General features: G+C 42.9%; 1 protein-coding gene across 5 annotated transcripts in view; it reads right to left on the reverse strand.

The window, feature by feature from the left end:
- Nucleotides 1-7239, reverse strand: part of DDX6 (DEAD-box helicase 6) — a 31610-nt gene extending 24371 nt beyond the window's left edge. For 2 of the 5 annotated variants that reach the window (XM_034665909.1, XM_034665913.1), the window contains exons 1-3: nt 6737-6807; nt 3668-4140; nt 736-799 (exon numbers count right to left, since the gene is read on the reverse strand). In XM_034665909.1, coding sequence (XP_034521800.1) covers nt 736-799; nt 3668-3867 — 264 coding nt within the window. In that variant the 5' untranslated portion in view covers nt 3868-4140; nt 6737-6807. Of the gene's footprint in view, nt 1-735; nt 800-3667; nt 4141-6142; nt 6207-6704; nt 6808-7215 lie in introns of those variants that run through there. The other 3 variants (XM_034665910.1, XM_034665912.1, XM_034665911.1) reach the window with 3 other exon arrangements.
- Between the last annotated feature and the right edge of the window lie 16615 nt (nt 7240-23854).

The raw sequence follows: 23854 nt of genomic DNA on the forward strand, positions 1-23854 counted from the left end.
ACCACTCTTTAACACACACCGGCCACTTAAAAATTGTTTTGGAGAAAGGCCACCCCATGGTCATATTCTTCTGAGGACTGGTTGAATACTGTTATTTCTATGTTAGTATCATGCTGTGTACTACAAATCACAAGATGTGAAGTCAAACCCTAACTCCACCACTCATTGCCTGCAAATATCCTATTCTAAATAAAGATTTCTCAAACTTAGCACTACTGACATTGGGCCAGAAAATTCTCTGTTGTAAGGGGCCATCCTGAAGCATCCCCCTAGTTGAGTTTAACCAGCTGTAATAATCAAAAATGTCTCTAGCTACTGCTAAATGCCCACTAAGGGACAAAAATCACCCCCACTTGGGAACACTGGGTTAAGAGAATCTCTCAACTTCCTTGTCCTCATCCACATAATAAGGATAATACCTAACCTGACTCTTACTATATTGCTGGGAGCAAAAGAAAATTTTGAGAAAATGCCTTGCAAACCATGAAAATACTCCATAACTTAGATAAAACATACAGATGTATAAGTATAGTATTTAATATAGACACACATTATTGTATTAATATAATTCCTCCACACTGAAAATTTTTGGCAATTCATCATATATGATCCATACCATTTCAACCACTTCAATCTAAAGAGTAAACACATAGTGCCTACTGTTATTATTAAATAACTACTTCACTTTTAGAGTTTCCACACCATTTTTCCACTTGAATTTTACAATAAACTTACCGAAGTTTTGATTCTTAGATCCTTTGGAGGGAGTTTTAAAGTCTTTTTCCAGTCATCACCAGGTCTACAGAGAATACAGTAAAATTGAAGCATGAGAATTCACAGCATCACTATTCTAGTAATACAAAGATGATTCACCACAATTATAATTAAGTTCTTAAAAGCACAGTAAGTTTAATATCTTGTCATTTACTTTGAAATATAGTTAACAGAAATAAACAGCATTAGAAAAACTGCTCTTCTTACAAAAGAACAATCTAGAGAGAATTAAAAAATCAAAAATAGAAGCAATGTAGTATATAGTGCAACTGTTGTCAAAACTGGAAACTCCTGTGTTTTGTTTGACATAGTGTGTTTTAATTTAAATTAATTGCCAACATTTAAAAATTAGGAGATTTCATATAAAAGTCCAGATTCTGGCTTCTCTTGGGGGGGGGGTGAGGAAGGAAGCTTTAGCAACACTAGTTCCAAACTTCTGCATGTCAACAATTTGATAGAGGTTAATAACTGGGCGCTTAAATAAAGCAGCAGACTCCTTTAGATAAAGCAAGTACCTTCTCACGTGGCACAGTCTCCTGTAAGCATCTGAGTTTCTAACTTTTGGTGACTAATTAAAGCTGAGGGCTCTAAAGTTTCAGACCCGAGGTCAAGCTCTGACTCTACTCATTATTTTTGTGACTTTGCAGCAGTTACTCTTCTAAGCCTCCAATTCTCTCATATATAAAGGGGGTTGAGAATTATACCAAATAATTAACATGAAGTACTTGGCAGAGTTCCTGGCAAAATAAGAACTCAGGAGGCACCTGAGTGGCTCGGTGGTCAAGCATCTGGCTTTGGTTTGGGTCATGGTCTCAGGGTCCTGGATTGAGGTCTACATCAGGCTCTGTGCTCAGCAAATCCCCCCCTTCCCCGCCAATGAATAAAATCTTAAAAAAAAAAAACTTAAAAAAAAAAAAAAAAAAAAAGAACTCAGTATTAGCTGTTAATGACTATCTCTCAATCTTTTTTTTACTAAGAATGCTTGAAACCAAGAAAATAGAGCAAAATTCTTTCCGGTCAGGTAAAAACCTCAAATAATACTCAAAAAAGTGGTCAATAAAGCAGATAATGCTTTCAACTGTGTCATCTTTAAATAAAAGTTTTCACTGATTTCATTATAGCAACTCTTACATAATCAGAGCCCCCAAAACATCTCAAGAGTCTTCATTTAGAAATATGAGCACTTATTTTACTTAAAGCTAGGTCCCACATAATTTAAGATACTCTAACACGGATAACTATTTGCTACCAATTCCAAGAGTACCAAAGCCTTTCACCGCTGCGTATGTAATTAACACATCAAAGTTTCTGAGCAAAAATGTCAGCTGAACATCCTAGTAGGCCAGCCTGCCATCATCAAATTCAATATAAAGTGAATAAAAATGCAGAAATACAATGGAAAATCTTACCACAAGGAATTTATAACCTTAGAGGTTAGAAGACCCAAACTATTTAAAATGAGAAAATAAGTGATAGAGATTAAGTATTAGAAGAGTTCTGAAGACAGTGATGGGATCTAGGAGCCTTCATAGAAGACATGACAAACTGAGATTTAAAAAATTAAAAAAAAATTTTTTTTGACAAACTGAGATTTAAAGAACCCACAGAATGAAAAAGAACCCATTAATCCGAGGCAAACCAAAAAAGAAAAAACAAAACCTATCGTCTGAAATCAGAATTTAAGTAGGAAATAATGAAGCAACACACCTTTATGCTTAAAATTAGCCTAAGTTTTGTTAGCCTATTCATATTTTGTCAAGACAAACTACAATTTAGAGAATATTCTTGATTTCTATACAAATTAAAGCTTAAAAATATGCAAAAAAAAAACAAAAAACCCAAACCAGAATATGCATCAATACCAATTCTCCCAATGACCAAACCAATTCCAATGGAAATTAATTCTTAGAGGTCACTAGCAAACCACATTCAAGTAACCATTTATACGATATCCTGGTAGCTTGTAAGTGCTACTTTTCTTTAGGAAGTGCTTTTTAAGCATGGAAAAGACCTAGGTTGTGATATAACACACACCTTAGTTCAGTGAACCAATTTCAACATCATTTCAAGAGATTTCAAGATTTCAAGAGAATAAATCAATCTCTATGGCTAGATATCAACAAAAAGCCAAATGTGAAATGGGTCAAGAGTCTTCAATGTTAATTTTCTATTAACTGAATCTTTAGTGATAGTTATCAGTAATAATTTAAAGTGTACACTTAGATGACAAACTGCACATTTAAAAGAAAAAATATTCTGTAGTAAGATGAGGCTCTTAAGTTTTTAGAGTCAACAAAGGGACTTGGGACTATTCAGTTCCATGCATTTCCCAGAGTTCAAAATCTTGAAAACCCTATGATATATAACGGCTTGTAATTCTGTGTGTATGTAAAAGGAGAAAGCTTTTTTTTTTTTTAAGTAGAAAACTGAAGTTTTATAATCTTAAAAAAAAGTTATGGATAAATTTTCTACCAGTGAGTATGTCTGGATTCAGAAGGCTAGGCCAGTCTTTAAATTTAAAACTTGAAATTGGCTTTAATTTCCATTTAAACTATGGTAAGGTACAGTTATAACGCTAGGGAAAAAACCATACTGGCAAAAACAAGATGAATCTGAGCTAATTATGAAAGCCAGATATGTTTCAAAAAGTAATGTATACAAAACTAAAAATATCATCTGTATCTATGTTTGTTAATGAACCTGAATTACGACAAAAATACATTATTCAATTGCAAAGACCCACCCACCACAAAACAAAGTCATCTGTCTTTTCCTTCCAAACAAAATGGTTAAAATAAGGTTTAAAGTAGTCTTTAAAGTAGTCAACAACAAAGTAGCAAAAAGATATCTCCTTGGTCTCCCAAGTGTGTTCATTACTTATTCTAACACTTACTTAATAGTGGTGGTCATACTCTGTGCTTGCTGCTGAGTGCCATTATTGATTGTGTTGGTATTTTTCAGCTGGTTCATCTGTTGCTGTGTCTGTGTGCCCCCTCCTCCGGGGCCACCACTGGGCTTCACAGGGCCCCTCAGCTGACCATTTTGACTGGATAGACCCATTATAACAGGGTTCTCTGTTCTGGCCGTGCTCATGCTGTATTAATTGTAAAGATGTCTCTTTCAAACTTCAAAACTTTTGAAAGTCAGTAGAGAAACTGTAATAACAGTTTATTAGGCTCTCCAAAACGAAGAGATAAATATAAGTCTTGCTCAATATATGAGTCCTTTATTGCAATGCAGGCAAGCACCTGTAAGTCTCTGAACGGTAAGCAGCAGTAACTTGCTCTCATGCACCGAATCAACTTTTTATTTTTAAAAAGCCCTCTAACAAGGTTGAGTTATATATCTGAATTCACTCACTTCAATCTGAAACAAAGAGAAAGTTTAATTAGCAAACACAGGAAAGTTAGAAAAAACTTTCCCTTTTACAAGAACCCCATTAAAGGAAATCACTATTAAGGAAATAAGAATACAGATGTACTTAGACCAAAACACTAGCCAGGCTAGGAAGAGACACAAAAAGATGAAATGCCTCAAAAAAACACCAAGCCAACTGAGACCAATCTCAAACATTTTAAATTGTCGGTTCAAAGTAACCCAGAGAAGATTAGGTAGAAAGATATTGTGATTAAATTAGCATTAGCTGTCAAATGGCAATCTCTTCCTTTCAGTTTCCTCCCTGATGAATTCTCTAAAAGTCCCTGCCATCTCTAAAAGTCAATGATTCATTACACTTAATTGCATTACAACTCAATGAAGTATCACATAATTTTATTAATGTAAATCTACCTATCTTGGAACAAGGCAAGACAATTCATTTTTTTTTTTTTCTATTTCTGACAGCAACTGAGAATTCTCGAAATTAAGTAAGCTTCTGATTTAACTTTATACTTTCAGGAAAAAAAACACATTTGTGCCTTTATGAATTTCAACCATAGAGGTTCAACTTTATGAAGAAAAATAGTTTTCTCTCTTAAATTTTGCCCCTTAAAACAACTGAAGCAGTCAAGAGATACAGACATGTCTACATATCAAAATCTTTCTCTTGAGAAGCAGCCATGAAAACCTTTAGCTACCTTAATAAAATTTGAATACTAAAAAAGTATTGGCTACATACATTTCAATAACACTTTTAAAAAGTGTATCCTCACTTATATTTGCTGTTATTAAAAATATCTATAAGAAAACAAAAAGGAAATTGCCTGTGTTTAAAAAATCTGTGAAAGACTAAAACACACTAGTAACTTTAACCAAACTTTCCAAGAAACTCAGAGTACTAATTAATAGTTGTTTTAAAAAAGAAATGGCCAATCGCCGCCATTTTTAATTACTCCCCAAATCAAATTCTTATTTTGAAATGTAAATAAAAACAATTTACAAAGACCACAAAATGAAGGACTACTCTTCCTCCGTTGGGTTTGTTCTTTTTTAACTCCTTTATATTTCTTACCAAAAAATACACTAGTTTATTAATTAATGGTGATTTTCCCCCCAAACACCAAGGATTCCAAAGCAATAAATCTTTTCAAAAAGACAACTGGTTATGTCTTTTTTTAAAAACTGAAAATACAGTAGCTCAGATGCAAATCCTGATTATCACATACACAAAGCTGTATATTTCTAAGTCTCTTAGAATCTGATGCCTTACACAGACCGTGGTTAACAGCCATCTAATTTCAGTTCAAGGTGGTAAATGATTTCCTGTATTGACATGTTTATATTATGATCAACAATATCACGGAGTTCGCACAAGACTTGTTTGTTTGCCAAGCACTAAGAGGATGAAGAGGGCAACCTCTAAAGATTAAATGATATCATTACTGTCCCTCGAGCTCTTAACATATCTCCTATCTCCCTAGATCCAATATGTAACTATTACTCCCTTCTTACTTGAACCGAAACCTGCACTGCAGCTTTATGTCTCAGAGAAGGAAATATTCCTCCTACCCCTTCCCAATTTAGACTTGCAAGTTACATTCTACATTTTCAAAAATACGAACGAAACGTAGACTAGTTGGGAGGAGCCCCTTGCGGAGTTAATTACAGCACTTCCCAGATTGTAGTTAGCAATTGACAGTTTCACACCCAAAACACTACCGTCATCTCAGACAAGAGCTTTTGTTTGCAAATGCAGCGCAGTTTCTCTAAGCTTGGTCTGCAAGTTGGAGGGACTGTTTTATTCTGAAGGGAAAAGGGGAGTGTGGTCGAGAAAAGGGAGTGAACAATGAGGGAAAGAAACAAGCCAATGATCTGAGCCCCGTAACTGTGCGGCAATAATTTCTTGCTCCCCCAATACGCCCCCCGCCCCAAACCACACACTTCTCGTCAGACCCCTGTGACCATAAACACAAAAGGATTGGGGCCCTACCATCGCAGCTGCGCCACAAGAGGAGGGAACCAACTCCGCGGGCAGGAAACAATAGGGACTCCCCCTATAAGGCCCCAAAGAGAAACCCTTAAGTCAGAAAGCCCCTCCGTTTCCTTCACGACTCCGGGGCTCTATAATCACCCTCTTGTTACCGACCTACGAGGCCTTATTCCAAGCTAGCAGCAGTGGGTCCTCTTCCAAAACGAGCCCTCCGACACTGCATATTCCTGCCGCCCCCTATAGGGCCGCCTCGTACCCTATAACCTCCACCATCCCTCTAAGTCCTTGCCGCCTCTGTGGTCCCACATCCCCTCATCTTCCACAAAGCTCCTCTGAGTACTTCGCCGGCTCCTTCTCCAGACCCCGCCGCGCACGACATTCCCATATTCGAGTCTTCTCAGGCGCCCCCACCCCACACGGCTGCCGCCCGCTGCCCGCCTTCCTCCCCGGGGCCCGGCCCGGCCAGGCCTCAGGCCTCCACCTCAGAGAGCACCCCTCCCCGCCGGCCGAGGGGCTTCCCGCGGCCCCGACCGCACTGCTGACCTCGACCCCACCACCTCACCCCACTCCCCGCGGCTCGGGCCCGAGTCCTACCACCGAGGCCACTCCCGCTCGGCACCCTCGGTCCTTTATTGTTGACTCGAAGCTCCCAAAATGGCGGCGACGGCCGCGGCTCCTCCTCCACGCAAGATGGCGAGAGCTCCGCCGCGGCCGCCGCCGCCGCTCTCGCCTCGGCGTCACGGCCTCCCGGCTTCGCGGCCGGAGGAATGTGGGCCGGGGAGCCTCCCTGAGGAGAAAACGGACGGCCGTGCTCTCACATCGACGGGGGCCCCCAGTGACGGAGACTCGAAGGGGAAATACGGGTTCCTTTCTGAGTGGGGAGGAGGGCGAGCTTTTTCACAGCTGAGGAGAAATAAGTGGGGAATGGTGGCCTGGAAGAGTCCGCCCTGCCTTCGCCCCCCGCAAGTGGAAAGCGGGGGTTGTGACCAGAGGAGGAGCTGCTTGCTTCCGAGCAAGGACGCGTTCCGAGAACGAGGCGTCCGGGTCGCGGCTCGGGGACGAGGAGGGCTGACCTGACGTCCCCGGCGGGCCGTGGAGGCTGCTGCAGGACCTCGGGGCGGGGGGCGGGCGCGGCCGAGCCCCTCCGGGCGGGCCTCGGTCCAGGAAGGCGCGGAACTAGTGGCCCGGAGGCGCCGGCGCGCGCCCGGGAGTGGGGGCCGGAAGAGGGGCGACGGGACGGGAGGGTGGGGGCCCGGGGCTGCGACCTTCCCGGCCCCGGAGGACCAGCCTCCCAGACAAGGCGGGGGGAGCCGGCCTCCCCGACAGGAAGGGAAAGCTGCTGAGGAGTCACTTCTCATGGAAATAGGAACTAGAAAGCAGCTGAGGGCGATTCTTTCTCCGGCCTGATCCTCACTAGAGCTACTTCTGTGTATCTGTAATCTGTCCCCATTAAGTACTTGTCATGTCCTAAAGTCTCCACTATCCTTAACAGAAGTATCGGGAGCGCTGTTTGGTCCCAGGTAAGACAAAAAATCCGAAGCTAGGAAGCTGGCCAGGTCAAGGGAAAAGAAAAACCTGGGTCTCACCCAGATGAGACTGACTGTACAGGACAATGGCCACGCCTTGTGTGACAACACAACTCCGACCCCCCAATCTCTGCGGCAACCGGCCCGGGGCAGCCAGACCACGCCGAAGGAGCAACACTCTGCTCATTGACTGCCAGCTTCCCCAATTTTTGCCCCTGCTTCCAACTCGGGGCCAATCAGAGAAAGCCAAATATGTTGCCCAAACCAATCACATCACACGCCCCGCTTTTAGTTAGCCTGCCTCCTGCTTCCTCATGCCAACAACCTCCAATCAGAGCGTGCCTCGAGACTTTCCTGTTCGCAAAGCCTGTCTTTTGAGTCTCTAACCAAACTAAGTGAAGGTAGCCGGCTCCCTTGCTTCGCAAGCTCTGAATAAACAGCCTGTTCTCGCTTGGTCGTCTTGGTTTATTTCCACAAAGCCAATGGAAAGGTGGTAGAGAAGTGCGAAAAGCCTGTTCTTGAGACTATCAAGAAGGTTCCGCTTACAATTTTTTTAAATTCTAAACTTGTAGCATGTCATCGCCCACCCGGATTTTTTTACACCACCACTCACGTAAGGGAATAACCCTGCACCTTGTGCGCATCCTAGAGAGAGGATGGCTAAGTTGTTAATAAATTGTTAAAATGTGAGGCCTTGTTTGCCTCAGTCTTTCTAAGTAGCAGGAATGTGAGGGGAAGGAGGGTAGGAAGTAAGTGGGAGGGAGAGGAGCCTAAGGATTTAAAACGGGCCACTGCCTGGTGGTGGGTTTCTTTGCCTAGGTCCCACAAGAAATGAGGCAGAGGAAAGGGGTTTGCGTTCACAAATAAGTGAATATCTTCGAAAGGGGCCTGATTGAAGTCATGACCAAAAACAAAAGGAAGGAGGGAATATGAAATATCAGTCCCCACTCTCACCTAGGAATCCTGCCAGGGCTAAAACCTTTAATGATCCGGCATAAAGTTCTTGCAAGACACTCAGGTATCCTTACAACTTAGCCCTTTGCAGTTTTCTGGTGAGAAGCATAGATGGTGCAGAATTAAGCTATGAATCCTCAGATCTTTCTATGGGGTTCAATTTAAGTGGTTGGTACGTTCAATCCCAGTATCTCAATGCATGTTTTTCCTTCTTAGTTCAAACAGATTAATGAGGATCGTAGAAAATACGACACTTTAGGAATACAGATGAATTATTTGATTAAGTACACAGTATCTTTATATTTATGAATTATATTTAAAAATAACACACGGGGCACCGACTCTTGCTTTTGGCTCAGGTCATGATATCAGCGTTGTGAGATGGAGCCCTGCATTGGGCTCGTGCTGGGTGTGGAGCCTGCTTAGGATTCTCCCTCTCCCTCTGCCCCACTTTTCCCCCCCACCCCTGCTCTGCCCCTCTCTTTAAAAAAAAAACCACACAATTCTAATCCTTTGGCTTTTTAGTTAATATTGAATATAATAGTTTGGGTGATCTGTGGTAAATATGGCTTCTGGAGGGTGTGTTGTTCCCAGGGAGGTCACCTATTAATTGTAGTAAAGCGCTTCCCAAGATGTATTGGTCATTTCTATTTTGTTTTTAGTCACCCGCTCTTCCCTGGTACCCTATTTTTTGGGTTTTGAACTATGAAGCTGTTAGCTAAAATGTTGGGCCTGCATTGCTGGCAGGCTCCTAGAGAACTGGTCTGTAGGAAAGATATTTTTAAAAAGAAAAAAGATTCATACATAGAATTGAGGTTTTCAGCATCTCTCTTTAAAATACAACAGAATTTTTTTTTTTTTTTTGGTAAGTCCTGAACTGCGACTAGAAATTGCTACTTGGAATTTGATCACAATAATGGGTCCTCCCAGCAAATATTGTTTGCCAGTCTCATGTCCTGTCCTCATTTACTTACCTAAAAATAACCAGAAGGAAAAAAAATCACAGGTTAATTTATACTTGATTTCATTTAAACTTCAATTTAAGATATTTAGAATCTAGAATTCCAAGTAATTTCAACCTGGAATATATACATCTGTGATACTATCTTAAAAACCCCAAATGTTTTCAACATGCTAAAATGGATTTCACACTTTTAGCTTTCTATGAGTTTTTTTTTTTAAGGAAACATGATAATTGGGTTTTTTTTTTTTAACTCAAACTACTTCATTCCTTAGAGGGGAAAAAGATTTGTCCATAGCATATCCTCAATAACATGATTATATCACGCCTGCCCAAGCTTTATAGTACAGCGTTTCTCTCTTTCATGGTTTGCAGGATAATATTTTGATTTTCCAAAAGAAGGTTCAACAGATAAACTTCTCCAAATATGCTTAAAGCAACATCTGGTAGTCGCTAACCAAGACTAAAAGCTAATGAGCCCAAGATGCCAAGTACCATTTTCTTTGGACCCATCACAGGTAAAAATTGCTGCTTTAATGTACACACCTGAAGGAAATGAAACAGCATCAGCCTACTGAGGGCTTAGCAAAGCGATCCTCAGAGAGGCACAAGTACTACACAGAAGTTAATGCATACTAAGCAGATGTCTTTAATCACTGAGAGACCCACACCAGGCACATTTTGTTGGAATAAATGTTCCACTTCCAGAATAAACTGCAGTTGAAAAGTAGGAAAGCAATATTACAAACAGAGAGGGAAGTGGGTGGGTTAAACACATTTTCCCCAAACTGCCAGCTTTAGTTGCAGAATTCATATTCCCTTTGACAGAAAAAATCTCTCCATTCCCAGGGCACCACCACCAGCTAGCTCAGCTCACCAGGTTTTTTTTGGTCTTGTTAGGTTCCAGCATTGTTCTGGTCACCACCCAGAGAATCCTAGCTATTCGTTTTGCCTCTACGGTTCTCCTAAAATTATGGTGCACCAACAATTTTAACTTACTGATTAATTTGAAAATAATGTGTGGCTACGAAGACACTGAAATCTGAAGACCAGTTCTTTAGGTATAAATTTAATTTGATTGACTCAGATCAAGAAAGAGCTTACACCATTCCATCTATGATGCCTTGATCCCCTTAGGTACTTTCTGAATTAGTGCAGGGGTGATCGCTGACAGGTAACGTTGATGGGGGTATCCATGGCAAACTGTGGAATTGTCATGATATTGGTATGTGTACCATGTCTCCTTTGTACCCAGGACCTTGTAACAAAATTATGTTTCTGAATAACCTTCTCTTTCTCTCTTTTTAAAATTTATCTATTTATTTTAGAGTTAGAGCTTGCATGTGTGGGGAGAGGGGCAGAGAGAGAGAATCCTCAAGCAGACTCCCCACTGAGCAAGGAGCCCAACACGAGGCTCGATCCCATGATCTATGAGATCAGTACCTGTGCCAGACATCCAACTGACTGTACCATGAGGTGCCCCTGAATAACCTTCTCTTGCAGGGGTAGCAACAATCATGGCAAGTGTCCCACCCTGATTTCCTGCCACTAGTCAACTTGCAGAACCTTTTATTGGTCTTCAAAAATAGATTGTGATCTTAGGTATGAGCTCTGGAAAGATACCTTATAGCAAAAGAGTGGGTAATCTCTTCAGTCCTGAGTGCCAAGGTTGGATTAAGTACCATCTGTGGCTACCAGGACAAGACAGGGAACACGGGGAGAAAACATCATTTCAGTGTGGAAGTCTCCCTGGTGACCTTCTAGCCCTTTACCTGCTTGATGAAGTTGGAACATTACTCTTCATCATGTCAAGCACCCCTACATAACCCTTTAATGTCTCCTAGTTCCTTTTTCTACCTGGAGTCTGTACTCCATTGACAGATTGGGACTGCCAGCAATGTGCCCACCCAATTTGATTTCCCACTCTTCCTCCAATCCATTTGGGGCTCTGGTCTCTTGATTGGAGACCCATCCCCTCACCTTCCCTTGAGAAACCCTCCCATTTTCTTTCCTCTGTGCCTATCTAAATCCCATTCAAAACACAGGAGATTACCACAAACTCCTACCCTTCCAACCTACCCACTCCCTTGCTCCTACCCAACCAGAGCTCAGGTTCCAGAGTCAGTCAGATATGGGTTCAAATCCCAGTTCTGCCACTTATTAACTCCATAAACTTGGGAACATTTCTTTTCTTTTTTTTAAATATATATTTATTTAAGTCATCGCTACACCCAACATGGGCCTCCAATTCACAACCCCGAGATCAAGAATCGCATGCTCTTCTGACTGAGCCAGCCAGGTGCCCAGGAAAATTTTCTGAGCTTCTAAGCTTCATCTTCCCCATTTATAAGGTGGGGATAATAGGACCCAGAGCTATGTAAGAGTGAATGAGTATTTGTATAAATCCCTTATTTTAGTAGTTGGTAGATAGCACTTAAAAACTTACTTGTATTGCTATTATTATTTTATTAGATTTTGTCTGAATCTGTTCTTATTCTTTCTTTTTTAAGATTTTATTTATTCATCTGAGAGAGAGAGAGTGCAAACATGAGTGGGGGAGAGGGGCAGAGGGAGAAGCAGACTCCCCACTGAGCAGGGAGCCCAACACAGGGCTCAATCCCAGGACCCTGATATCATGACCCCAGCGGAAGGCAGACACCCAACCGACTAAGCCACCTAGGCACCCCTGAATCTATTCTTATGAGCCTCTGGTAGGCCAGTTCAGTTCTTTTCCCCAGACTCTACTCTCACTTACTTCTCCAGCTTAGAGCCTTACCAACCTCAGATAAACAAGCACCAAGCTCTAATTCCACAGCTTCTTCTCCAGGAGTGTTGGTGCTGGAGAGAGGCGTGTAATCAAGCTGATTGGCTCCACAACGAATTCCTGTCCCCACACCTCAGCTGAGCCCTTTCTGCAGCTCTGAAAGCCTTAACTGGTGGTTCCCAATCATGACTACTCATGAGCGTCAACACAGGCACTTTAGGAAACACTGGGGCTGGGGCCCCAGCACAGAGGAATGAAATCAGACTCCTTGGGGCTGAGGATCCAGCATCATTTCTTGTCTTGAGGCTCCCAAAAAGATCCTAATGTGCAGCCAATGATGAGAACCACTACTCTCAAAGGACATTTTTTTCCCCTACAGCAGCCTTCCAAATCTCTTCTATCCATAGCCCACCTTCAAATCAAAGCCTTACCGAAGAAGCTTCATTAACTCTCCACCTCCCTCACACAGACTTCTGATTAGTCCCATCTTAGAGGATGAAGTATCATACCTCCTGTCTCAAGCTAACCGGGCCCTGACATCTATCCCTTTTTAAATAAAATAGTCCATTGGTTACCACCTTTCCCTTACATTTTAATATCTCCCTCTCAGCTGGTTCTTCCCTTTAACCTGGATTCATCCCCAACTTTTTCTCCATTCTAAACAACAAACAAAAACAATCTTCCCTCACTCCTATTACCTGCAGAGTGGGAGATCAGGGAGGAACGAGCATTCATTGAGGGCCTTCTAGGGACAGGCATTAGGCTAGGTGACATCTGTTCTCGCTCTAGAATATTACTTCCATTTCTGTTTTTCCGCTATGACTGCCTTCTCATCCCAAACCCCATGAGTGGGAGGTGGGCCCTACTGACCTTCCGATCACTGCTGGGATAAGACTACTCTTGCGATTTTTTTTTTCTTTTGTCTTTGAATTTCTTGGTCTATCTTATCATTCAAGTTTCGGCTTAAATGTTACCTCCTTTGACATGCCTTCCCTTGACCATGCTTTTAATTTTTTTTATTTTTTTATTTTTTAAAGATTTTATGTATTTATTTGACAGAGACAGAGACAGCCAGCGAGAGAGGGAACACAAGCAGGGGGAGTGGGAGAGGAAGAAGCAGGCTCCCAGTGGAGGAGCCTGATGTGGGGCTCGATCCCATAACTCCGGGATCACGCCCTGAGCCGAAGGCAGAGGCTTACCCGCCGTGCCACCCAGGCTCCCCAACCGTGCTTTTTAAAGTAGGCCCCCTACCTCACTCACTCTTTACCCCATTAAGCTACCTGAAATTATTTTGTTTACGTGCTTATTGCCTGTGCCCTCCCTTGCAGCAAGCCCAATTCAAATCCCCTTCTACCCTGGGGCTTCTCTAATTCATCCCAACTGTTCCTTTGTGTTCCCACCACTTCAAGCTCTTTCACTGCTAAGGTGATACAACCTGGGTCGTTCAGAACAGTTTGGATTTATGCTTGGGTTTGTCCTCAGTAATTATTAATGGTGCTTTTGTTGATTCTCAAAAGTATCACAATTGGGACAATAAGTTATATAGCCGCTGTATTTATAGCCCTGAATCATAGCCATTTGTATACATGCCTAATTTCTAAACTCATTGAGGACAGGAACAAAGTCATGTTCGTATTTCTTTCATCAGTAACACCCAGTAAGGCACTTTGTGTAGGTGTAAAAGCACAGAAAGTGTTTGTTGAATCAGATTGGATGACACATTAAAATGAAATCATTTATGTGAAGAGTCTAGTACAAGATCTGACACATAGTGTGTTAGGTTAAAAAAAGATTCGACTGATCTTACTTTTCCTTACCCCAGATGACGCCAAATGTCATGTCTTCCAACCTCTTTGTTTGTAGACTGTGCCACGCAGTTTAGTCCCCAAGCACACTCTGGCTAGTTTGCTTTGAGTTTTTGTTGTCTCACTTCTGATTTCTGCTAGATTGGAAGCTCTTTGAAGACAAGTATCATGTCTTATAGCAGAACTAGGTCTTCTGTGTAAGTTGCTTGATATTGACATGCTCAGTACTTATTGTGTTATTTTGCAGGAAAGAGTGAAAGGATGACAGTGATAGGAAATATTAGGTTAGGTGTCCACAGTCGGTGGACCTACAATCAAAAATTGTTGTCCCAACTTATAGATGCATGCCTCTTCCTCCAGCCAGCAAAAGTAGGAGCTCCAGATTCCTCTACTCCTAACATTTTCAGTAACTAAAAGGGCGTAGGTTCAAATGATCAAGTAGTGTTTATGCAAAAGCATAATGTCTTTTGGAAGTGAGGAAGAATGAAAACTATACATAGTGTTGAGATCTGACTTTGGAATAAATAGACCTGGGTTTAAATTCCTAAGCCATTTAGCCTCCTGAAACCTGTTTTCTCATCTTTAAAATCAGGATGATATATCTGCCTCTGGAGCGATTGTAAGAAGAGTAAAGGAGAAACATACGTAAAATGCTTAGCATAGGGCCTGACTCATTGCAAGCCTCAGTGCTATTTATGTTTATAGTGTGCTGTCTGGCCTGTTTCGATGCTAAAGGTAGGGTGGCTAAAAATGTAATTGTTATCAAATTTTCAGTTAAACCTTGTTTCGAATGTCAATGACGAACTATAATTCTTGTCTATTCATTCAACCACTATTCTTTTGTCCATTCACTCATTATTCATTCATTTATTCTAGGCCAGGTACACAGTAAGTGCTTATGAAATGCTGTTGAATAAATAATAGAGTGATATTAAGTAACTTGGGGGAAATTCAGATTTGGGGGGTGGCAGGGTGCCCGGGTGGCTCAGATGGTGAAGGGTCTGACTCTTGGTTTTGGCTCAGGTCATGTCTCATGGTTGTGGGATCGAGCCCCGCATAGGGCTCTGTGCTGAGTGCCGAGTCTGCTTCAGATTCCCCCTCCCTGTCACTCACACACTCTCTCTCTCAAATACATATATAAAATAAATAAAATTAAAAAAATAAAATAAAACAAAACAAAATAAAATAAAATAAAACAAAATAAAAAAAGATTTGGTAGACGGGGATGTGCCCAGGCCCTGTATGATATCTCTCTGGATGACAAAATGTCCTGGGACTAGAGCCAGGACATCACACTGGAGGCTGAAGCTGCAAATCCAGCCACCTCCCCTATGGAGGGCACAACCAGGAATACATAGCTTTCCTTCAAGTCCTCTGCTACGTACGCACAGCCGAGGACTGCCTCGTTCTTCATGGAAAAAAAATCAAGGTCATGGCGCTCAGTGTTCCTCAGTTTCCCTTCCCCATTTCTAGACTCATCGTCCACAGACCTAGCCTTACCTTCTTCCCTGACACCTCTTCCCTCCAGTACCCCAGGTGGTGCGAAGCACTCCCACCTCGATGCCAACACCGCGCAAATTTCTATTACTGCACAAATCAATCGGTATCAGAGTTTATTTGGTTGTAGTTTCGCCTTCCACAGGGACTGGGTGTACCTGTGCCTTACTGTCCTCTGTATGCCCAACACCTAGGACATGGCCTGGCATCTGGGAGGTGCTCAGTAAATGGTTATAAATGGGCTCCTGAGTCCACGGCGCCTTCCCTTTTGACTCCTCCTCAAAAATAATCCTGCCCAAAGGCCCACATATTATCTCAATCTCTGCTTCCTCATCCGAGATTTTCCCCTCATCTCCCATATCCAGTCCATCACCAAGGCCTCTGGGTTCAACCTTTAAAATATTTCCTGTATCCGTCTCCTCCTTACTACCCAGTGCCTCTGTCTTCATCCACAGAGTTGCCTTTCCTTGGCCTGTTGACTGTTGCAGTGCCGAACCTAGGCCCCTTCTTTACCCCCTCTTGCATTACCCTAATCTGTTTTCCACACAGACTTACTGATACATTTTTAAACGTAAGTGAGAGTATCACTACCATCAATTTTTAATAGCTTCCCGAAGAGCTGAGAGTGCGCTCCACATTCCCAGCCCTTGGTCGGCAAGAACCAACGTGATCTGAATCCCGCCTACCCTCCTACTTCAGCCCATACTGCCATAGCCACCGTGGCTCTTGGGACTTCTTAGATAACCTAAACTTCTTTCCCACCTCAAGACTTCTGTACCTACTATTTTCTCTATCTGAAGCTCTCCCCCCACCTTCTCACACGGTTGGCTCCTTCTTATTCTTCATATCTCCAAGTAAATGTCATTCCTTAAAGACCTCCGCCCCCTCACACACACCCCATCATCCATCACAGGACCACAGGATCCCTTTTCTTCACAATCCTTATCATAGCTCTGTTTATTATTTCTTCATTGGCTGACTTGTTTACTGGTCATCTTCCCTGTTAGAAAATAAGCTACAGGAGAGCAGGGACCATGTAATATTTTATTCCGCCTTGTACCGCAAGGGCCTAGTATAGTCCCTAGAGCAGAGACTACAACAAACAAAATTTGCAAGTGAATCCTGAATGAGTACCCTCGTTATCTTTAATTGCAAACTGTCTAGTTCTTCTGATTCCGTTCTTTCAACTTGCAAATTGGTGTAAGGGTCCCCAGACTAAAGACAGGCTACCCTAGACTTTGTCTTCCCCCTGCAGCTGCTGCCCTGTTTCTTCTTCTCTTAGACTGCAAAAGAGTAGATTGTCTGTCTAGGCTTCATCAACTCCCACTTGATGAAACGGCGCTCATTACTATCATCAATGACTCCTTTATCATTAAATCCAAGGACATACGTTCCAGTTCTCAGCCTACTTGACCTTTCCGTGGCCACATTTCCTCAATTTTGTTCTGCAAAACACTAGTCCCTTGAACTGCTCTGGTGAAAAAGTGTGTCATGGTCCTCCTATTAGACGCTTTTGTACTACCCTGTACTTCAACTCTATAGCATTTAGCACAATGGCAGTTAATTAATTTGTTTAATTAGTTAATGTCTGACTTTCCTGAGGAATGTAAGTTCTTGAGGACAGGAATCCTGTCTATTCTATTACCGCATTAGCCCCATAATTCCAGCACATAAAATATGCTTAATTTTTACCGAAATGAATGAATAAATATGTTCCCCTTTGGGAAATTTGCAATGTGGATTAATATATTAAATGTAAAACCTTGAATGAAAGAAATGTGTTCAAATTTGCTCAGCACGGAATTTTTCAAGCTGGATTGCCCATAGCTCTCTTTGTTCTCTCACTCCCAGCAGAATACCACCAAACCTCCCGAGGGATTTTATAAAGCACACATTAGAATGTGTTGCTCTCCAGCATTGGATATTGTTACACACTATTTCTCCTTTCTTTATTTCAGTATTTCTTTCTTTTTCAATTTCTTTCTATTTCTTTTTCTTTTTTTTTTTTTAAAGATTTTATTTATTTATTCAACAGAGATAGAGACAGCCAGCGAGAGAGGGAACACAAGCCAGGGGGAGTGGGAGGAAGAAGCAGGCTCATAGCAGAGGAGCCTGATGTGGGGCTTGATCCCACAATGCCGGGATCACGCCCTGAGCCGAAGGCAGATGCTTAACCTCTGTGCCACCCAGGCGCCCCCAATTTCTTTCTATTTCAATCCTTTCTTTCAATATTTTCCTTTCTTGGCTCTCAGGACTCTACTTTTCCTCCTTTTTCTTCCTTTTAGGATGATCTCACCCATAATCACGAGGTCAGCAGGCATTAGCGTGTGGACAAGCACTCAGATGCATAGCCCCCAGCCTTGTGTCCCCATCTAGTCAGTCTGTACTATTCTGGGTGTCTCACCAGCTCATCATTCTGGCTGTGTCTGAACCCCTCAACCATCCTGCCCCTGTTGTCTTGTGTATCTTGTTTAATGGTATTACCAGCCATCTAAGCCAGACACTTAGAGGTCTTACCCTTCATTCCTCCCATTATCTTACTCCTCTGAATTAAATTGATCATCTTTATTGCAGAAATACTGTTGGGGGGGGCGCCTGGGTGGCACAGTCATTAAGTGTCTGCCTTCGGCTCAGGGTGTGATCCCAGCGTTCTGGGATCGATCCCCACATCAGGCTCCTCCACTAGGAGCCTGCTTCTTCCTCTCCCACTCCCCCTGCTAGTGTTCCCTCTCTCGCTGGCTGTCTCTCTATGTCAAATTAATAAATAAAATCTTTAAAAAAAAAAAAAGAAATACTGTTGGGAACCTGGATGGCTCAGTTGGTTAAACATCTGCCTTTGGCTCAGGTTATGATCTCAGGGGCCTGGGATCCAGCCGGCATTGGACCCCCTGCTCAGCAGGGAACCTGCTTCTCCCTCTGTCCTTCCCTACCATGCCTGCCCGGGCTCTCTTTCTCTCTCTCTCTCCAATAAATAAATAAAATCTTACCAAAAAAAAAAAAAAAAAAGAAATACTGTTTACAACTTAGCTTTTTGGTCTATACCCACTGCCATTATCTCAATGTACACATTTATTATCCATTGCCTGCATTACTGCAACAGTCCTCAGAATGTCCTCTCATATCCAGTCTTTTCCCCATTCCAATCTACCCTTCACCCTGCTCTTAGAACTGGCTTTTTTTTTTCAATATTTTATTTATTTATTTGAGAGAGAAAGACTGCACAAGAAGGAGAGGAGCAGAGGGAGAGGGACAAGCAGACTCCACACTGAGTGTGGAGCCCCACCTGGGGCTCAATCCCATGACCCTGAGATCATGACCCGAGCTGAAACCAAGAGTTGGACGCCCAACTGACTGAGCCACCCAGGTGCCCCAGACTGGCTTCTTAAGACAAATCTGTCCAAGTCACTCTCCAGCTTGACGACCCTACTACTTCTAGTTTCCCATAGGGTGAAATCCAAACTTCATAGACTGGCATACAAGGTACCTTCTTCTCCTAGCCTCTCCAAACTCAGCTCCCACCTTAATTCTATCAATATCCTCTCTCCCTCCTCCTTCATGCCTCACCTGCAGAATGGCAGCTCAGTTTAATAAACATTAACCGGACATCCACCACGTGCCAGCAGTGATACCTGTCTCTGGGGAGTGAATATGAATGAGAGCAGATGGCTGACCTCAAGGAGTTCACACTCTAGTAGTAGCAAAGATAGACATATTAACAAAATAACATAATGATGTATTATATTTTTTAAAGATTTTATTTATTTATTTATTAGAGAGAGACAGCAAGAGAGGGAACACAAGCAGGCGGAGTGGGAGAGGGAGAAGCAGGCTACCCACTGAGCAGGGAACCTGATGCGGCTTGATCCCAGGATCCTGGGGATCATGACCTGAGCCAAAGGCAGATGCTTAACGACAAGGCCACCCAGGTGCCCCATAATGATGCATTCTAATGAAAATATGTGCTAAGCTTCTGAGAAGGAGGAGGAGGAGGAGGAATGTACTAAACCTGCAAGGATTACCGAGGAGAGAATAATTCATTCTGCAAGGGGGCAGGAGTGTGGTATTTCACGGAAGGTTTCAAGATGAAATTCTGAGCAGGATTGTGAAGGTTGAGTAGGGATTGATCAGAGGGGCCAAGATGGGAGAGTGTTACTGACACAGTCAATAACAAGTGGACTAGGACGGGGAGTGGGGTCCCCCAAGTAGCTTAGGTGGGTACACGTGTGTTGGGGAGACAAGTGGCAATAACTGAGGCTGGAGAGCCAGTCAAGAGTCACTCTATAAACAGCCTATATGTCGGGCATTAAAGTTTGCACATTATTCTATAGGTGAAGGGGAACCACTGAAGATTTTGAAGATGAGGATGACTTAATGGGACATTAGGAAGCTGAATAGAGATGGATTTTAGAGGGGCCAAGGAGATCAGTTAGGAGGGCTCTCATCATTTCTCACTTAGACTGTTGAAAACACCTCCTAACTGGTCTTCTTGGTCCCTCTAATCCATCCTCTACCTAGTGTAAGGGCCAAGGAAGAGAAAGCAGATTTGAAAGATCAATAGTAAGTTAAATGCCAAAACACGGAGATGGGTTGGATTTGGGAAAGAAGAGTGAAGAAGGGAGAAAGGATGATGTCTAGGTGTCTAGGTCTATGGACCTGAAGAGGTTGGAGGCAACACCCACTGTTAGAATCTAAATGGCAGATCAGGTTTCAAGGTGGAGATGGTAAGTAATACTTCCAGAGATACATAAATTGAGTTCTGAGTTTGAGATGCCCCTGGGGCATTGTCTTAATCAGTTCAGGCTGCTATAATACAAAATGCCATAGACTGCGTGACTCATCAACAAGAGAAATTTATTTCTCACAAGTCTGGAGACTGGAAGTCTGAGATCAGGCTGCCAGCATAGTCAGATTCTGGTGACAGCTCTCCTCCAGGCTGTGACAACAGTTGACTTCTCATTGTATCCTCACATGGTGGGAAAGAAAGCTAGCTACTCCCTGGCATCTTTTTATAAGGAAGGACACTAATCCTGTTCGTGAGACTCTACCCTCATAACCCAATGACCCCCCAAAGACCCCGCCTCCAAATACCATCACATTGGGAGTAGAGTTTCAACATATAATTTTGGGGAGACACAAACATTCAGTATATTGTAGGCATCCACCTGGAGATATGGAACTGGAGGGCAGGGGAGAGATCAGAAGTGGAGACAGGAAAGATGTAGTCTCCACAAGGATGACAGTTAAATGGCAGGAGTGGATATCACCTCCCAGGAAAGGTGAATGGAACTGAGGCAGGAGGAGAAAGGATAAACTCAAGGAAAAGCACATTGCGGGGGCCGGGGGTCAGGCAGAGGAAGAGGATGTGGCAAAGAAGGCCTAGAAGAGACAGGTTGAGGACAGCAAGGAGAAAGTGGGGATCCAGCAGCCAAGGAGAGAAGGAACTTCAAGGAAGAAGTGGTGTCAAGAGTCACAGAGTCGGGGTGCCTGGGTGGCACAGCGGTTAAGCTTCTGCCTTTGGCTCAGGGCGTGATCCCGGCATTATGGGATCGAGCCCCACATCAGGCTCTTCAGCTATGAGCCTGCTTCTTCCTCTCCCACTCCCCCTGCTTGTGTTCCCTCTCTCTCTGGCTGTCTCTATCTCTGTCGAATAAATAAATAAAATCTTAAAAAAAAAAAAAAAAGAGTCACAGAGTCCAGTAAGATGAGGACTGAAAACTATCCTTGGGTGTGGCAACTTCAAGACCATTGCTCACCTTGGCCAGAGCATCTTTGGTAGTGTGCTGGGCAGAATATAGATTTTAGTAGCATAACGCTAATGTTTGTTGAATGCTTTTTATGAGCCAGGCATGTGCTAAGTGTTTTATGTGAATGATCTAATTTACTGCTCACAGCAACCCTCTGAAGTGCGGCAGGCACAGTCATCTCTTTTCACAGGCAAGGAAATTGATGCCTAAAGAAAGGAAACACTATGGGTTACTAATGGCAAGAGTCAGTTTGGGTGTAAACCCAGGCATTCTGACAGCAAAATCTATACTCTTAATCACTATTCTTTATCCTATCTTTCAAATGAATGGAAAGCGAGGGACTGGGGATATACTCTTTCAAGAATCTTGGCTGAGTAGGGGAGAAAAATAGGGCTATACGGAGAAGGGAGAGCAGGGCTGACAATTATTTTAGAGGCATGGAAGGCTAGAGTGTGCTTATGTGCTCAGGGTAGGTATGTAAAACTAGTGAGAGGACTAATGACTTATAAGGAAGTCATTTCGCCACCTTTCCTGTAGGGAATGTGTTGTACCGCAGCACAGACTTAGAACCAGACTTTTCAGTGTGTGTTGAATGAATGATCAACAGACAACAGTGAGTAGGATGGCTTGAAAGTAGAGGGGCTTTCAGAGGAAGTAGAATGGCATTGGTGCAGGGTTGCCAGATAAAATAGAGGGTTGCCAGATAAAATAGCTGAATTAGGATTTCAGATAAACAAAGAATAATTTTTTTCAATTTTATTCATTTATTTGTTGAGAGAGAGATAGAGAGAGAGAAAGAGACTACACATATTTGAGCAGGGTGGAGAGGGGCAGAGGGAGAAGGAGGGGGAGAATCCCAAGCAGGTTTTATGCCCAGAGCACTGCCAGACACAGGGCTCGATCCCACAACCCCGAGATCACAACCTGAGCCAAAACCAAGAGTGGGATGCTCAACCGACTGAGACACCCAGGTGCCCCAAGAATAATTTTTTAGTATAAATATGTCTCAAATATTGCATTGAGACATACTTGTACAAAAAAATAATTTGTTGTTTACCCAAAACTCAAATTTAACTGACTTCCTGCATTTTTATTTGCTAAATCTGACAACCCTACCTGGGAGAAGCTGTGTGGTTCCACAATAAGGCTGCCCAGCCTCTGGGCCTTGTGCACAATTGGGCATGAAGGAATGAGTGGTCTTGAGGATACCTGTCTGGCGCAGTCGGGGGAGCATGCAACTCTTAATCTCAGGGTCGTGAGTTCAAGCCCGATGTGGGCAGGGAGCCTGCAAAAAGCCCTGAGGCAAGGTGGAGTTTGGCAAATTTGAAGTAAAAGTAGTTCAAGTTGGCTGGGGGACAGAGGATGGAGAGAGGTGAGCAGGGGCTAGATCTTGAAGGGTCTCGCAGGCCAGCTAGAGAGTTTGTACTTTACCCCAGAGCAGTGGGAAGTCATGAAAGCAGGGGTCAAAGCTCAGATGCCTTCAGGGAAAGGCAGGTGACCTAAATGAATGTGACCCAGGAGAGTGTGGTGGGGCCTGCAAAGTACTTGTACTTCAAGAATACAAGCTCACCTGAAAGCATTCAATCCAATTTTTAAAACCTGTGAACTTGGGAGTGTCATGATCACATTTATATTTTATTTTTTATTTATTTAAAAAAAATTTTTTTTAAAGATTTTATTTATTTACTTGTCAGAGAGAGAGAGAGCACCAGCAGGGGGAACAGCAGGCAGAGGGAGAAGCAGGCTCCCCACTGAGCAAGGAGCCAGATGCAGGACTGGATCCCAGCACCCTGGGATCATGACCTGAGCTGAAGGCAGACACTTAACCCACTAAGCCACCCAGGCATTCCGATCACATTTGTATTTTAGAAAAAGAAACTGGTGTGCATGGAATGGAGCTAGATCAGAGGCAGGAAGACCAGGAGGAGATCCAGATGAGAAGTAAAGGTGTGAGCTAGGATCAAGTGCAGAGGGAAAGAAGTGGGAGATTCTAGAGATGTTCAGGGGGAAGAATCGATAGGCCTTGGGCATAAATTTTATGTGAGGCTAAGGGAGAAGCCAAGATTTCCTTATTATGATTGTTATTGCTGTAATTGCAATGAGGATTCCATAGGACACAAGTGAAAGAGATGACACAAAGGTCAATGGTAAGTGGAGCTAAATGAAAGGAAATACAAAGAAGTGAAAGGATGAGGGATTAAAAGAATATGTGACTCAAAAGAATGGCATTTGGATCTTTGACCCCGGATGCTGAGTCATGGAGGCCATTAGAAGCCTGAAAGTTCACATTAGAGTTTCCAGTAAGATGCCAGATGAAGCATACATTTAAAAATTCCCCACCCTTTCAAAACTTCACTGAAATGACAGAAAAAGGACAAAGAGAACAGGAGAGGGGATGAATTGTAACTGTGTTAGCAGTACCTGGGAGCCTGTATCCCAAACTATCAGAGAAAAAACCAAG

This window comes from Ailuropoda melanoleuca, chromosome 8, assembly GCF_002007445.2.
Source record: "Ailuropoda melanoleuca isolate Jingjing chromosome 8, ASM200744v2, whole genome shotgun sequence".
In the NCBI taxonomy this organism is placed as follows: Eukaryota; Metazoa; Chordata; class Mammalia; order Carnivora; family Ursidae; genus Ailuropoda; species Ailuropoda melanoleuca.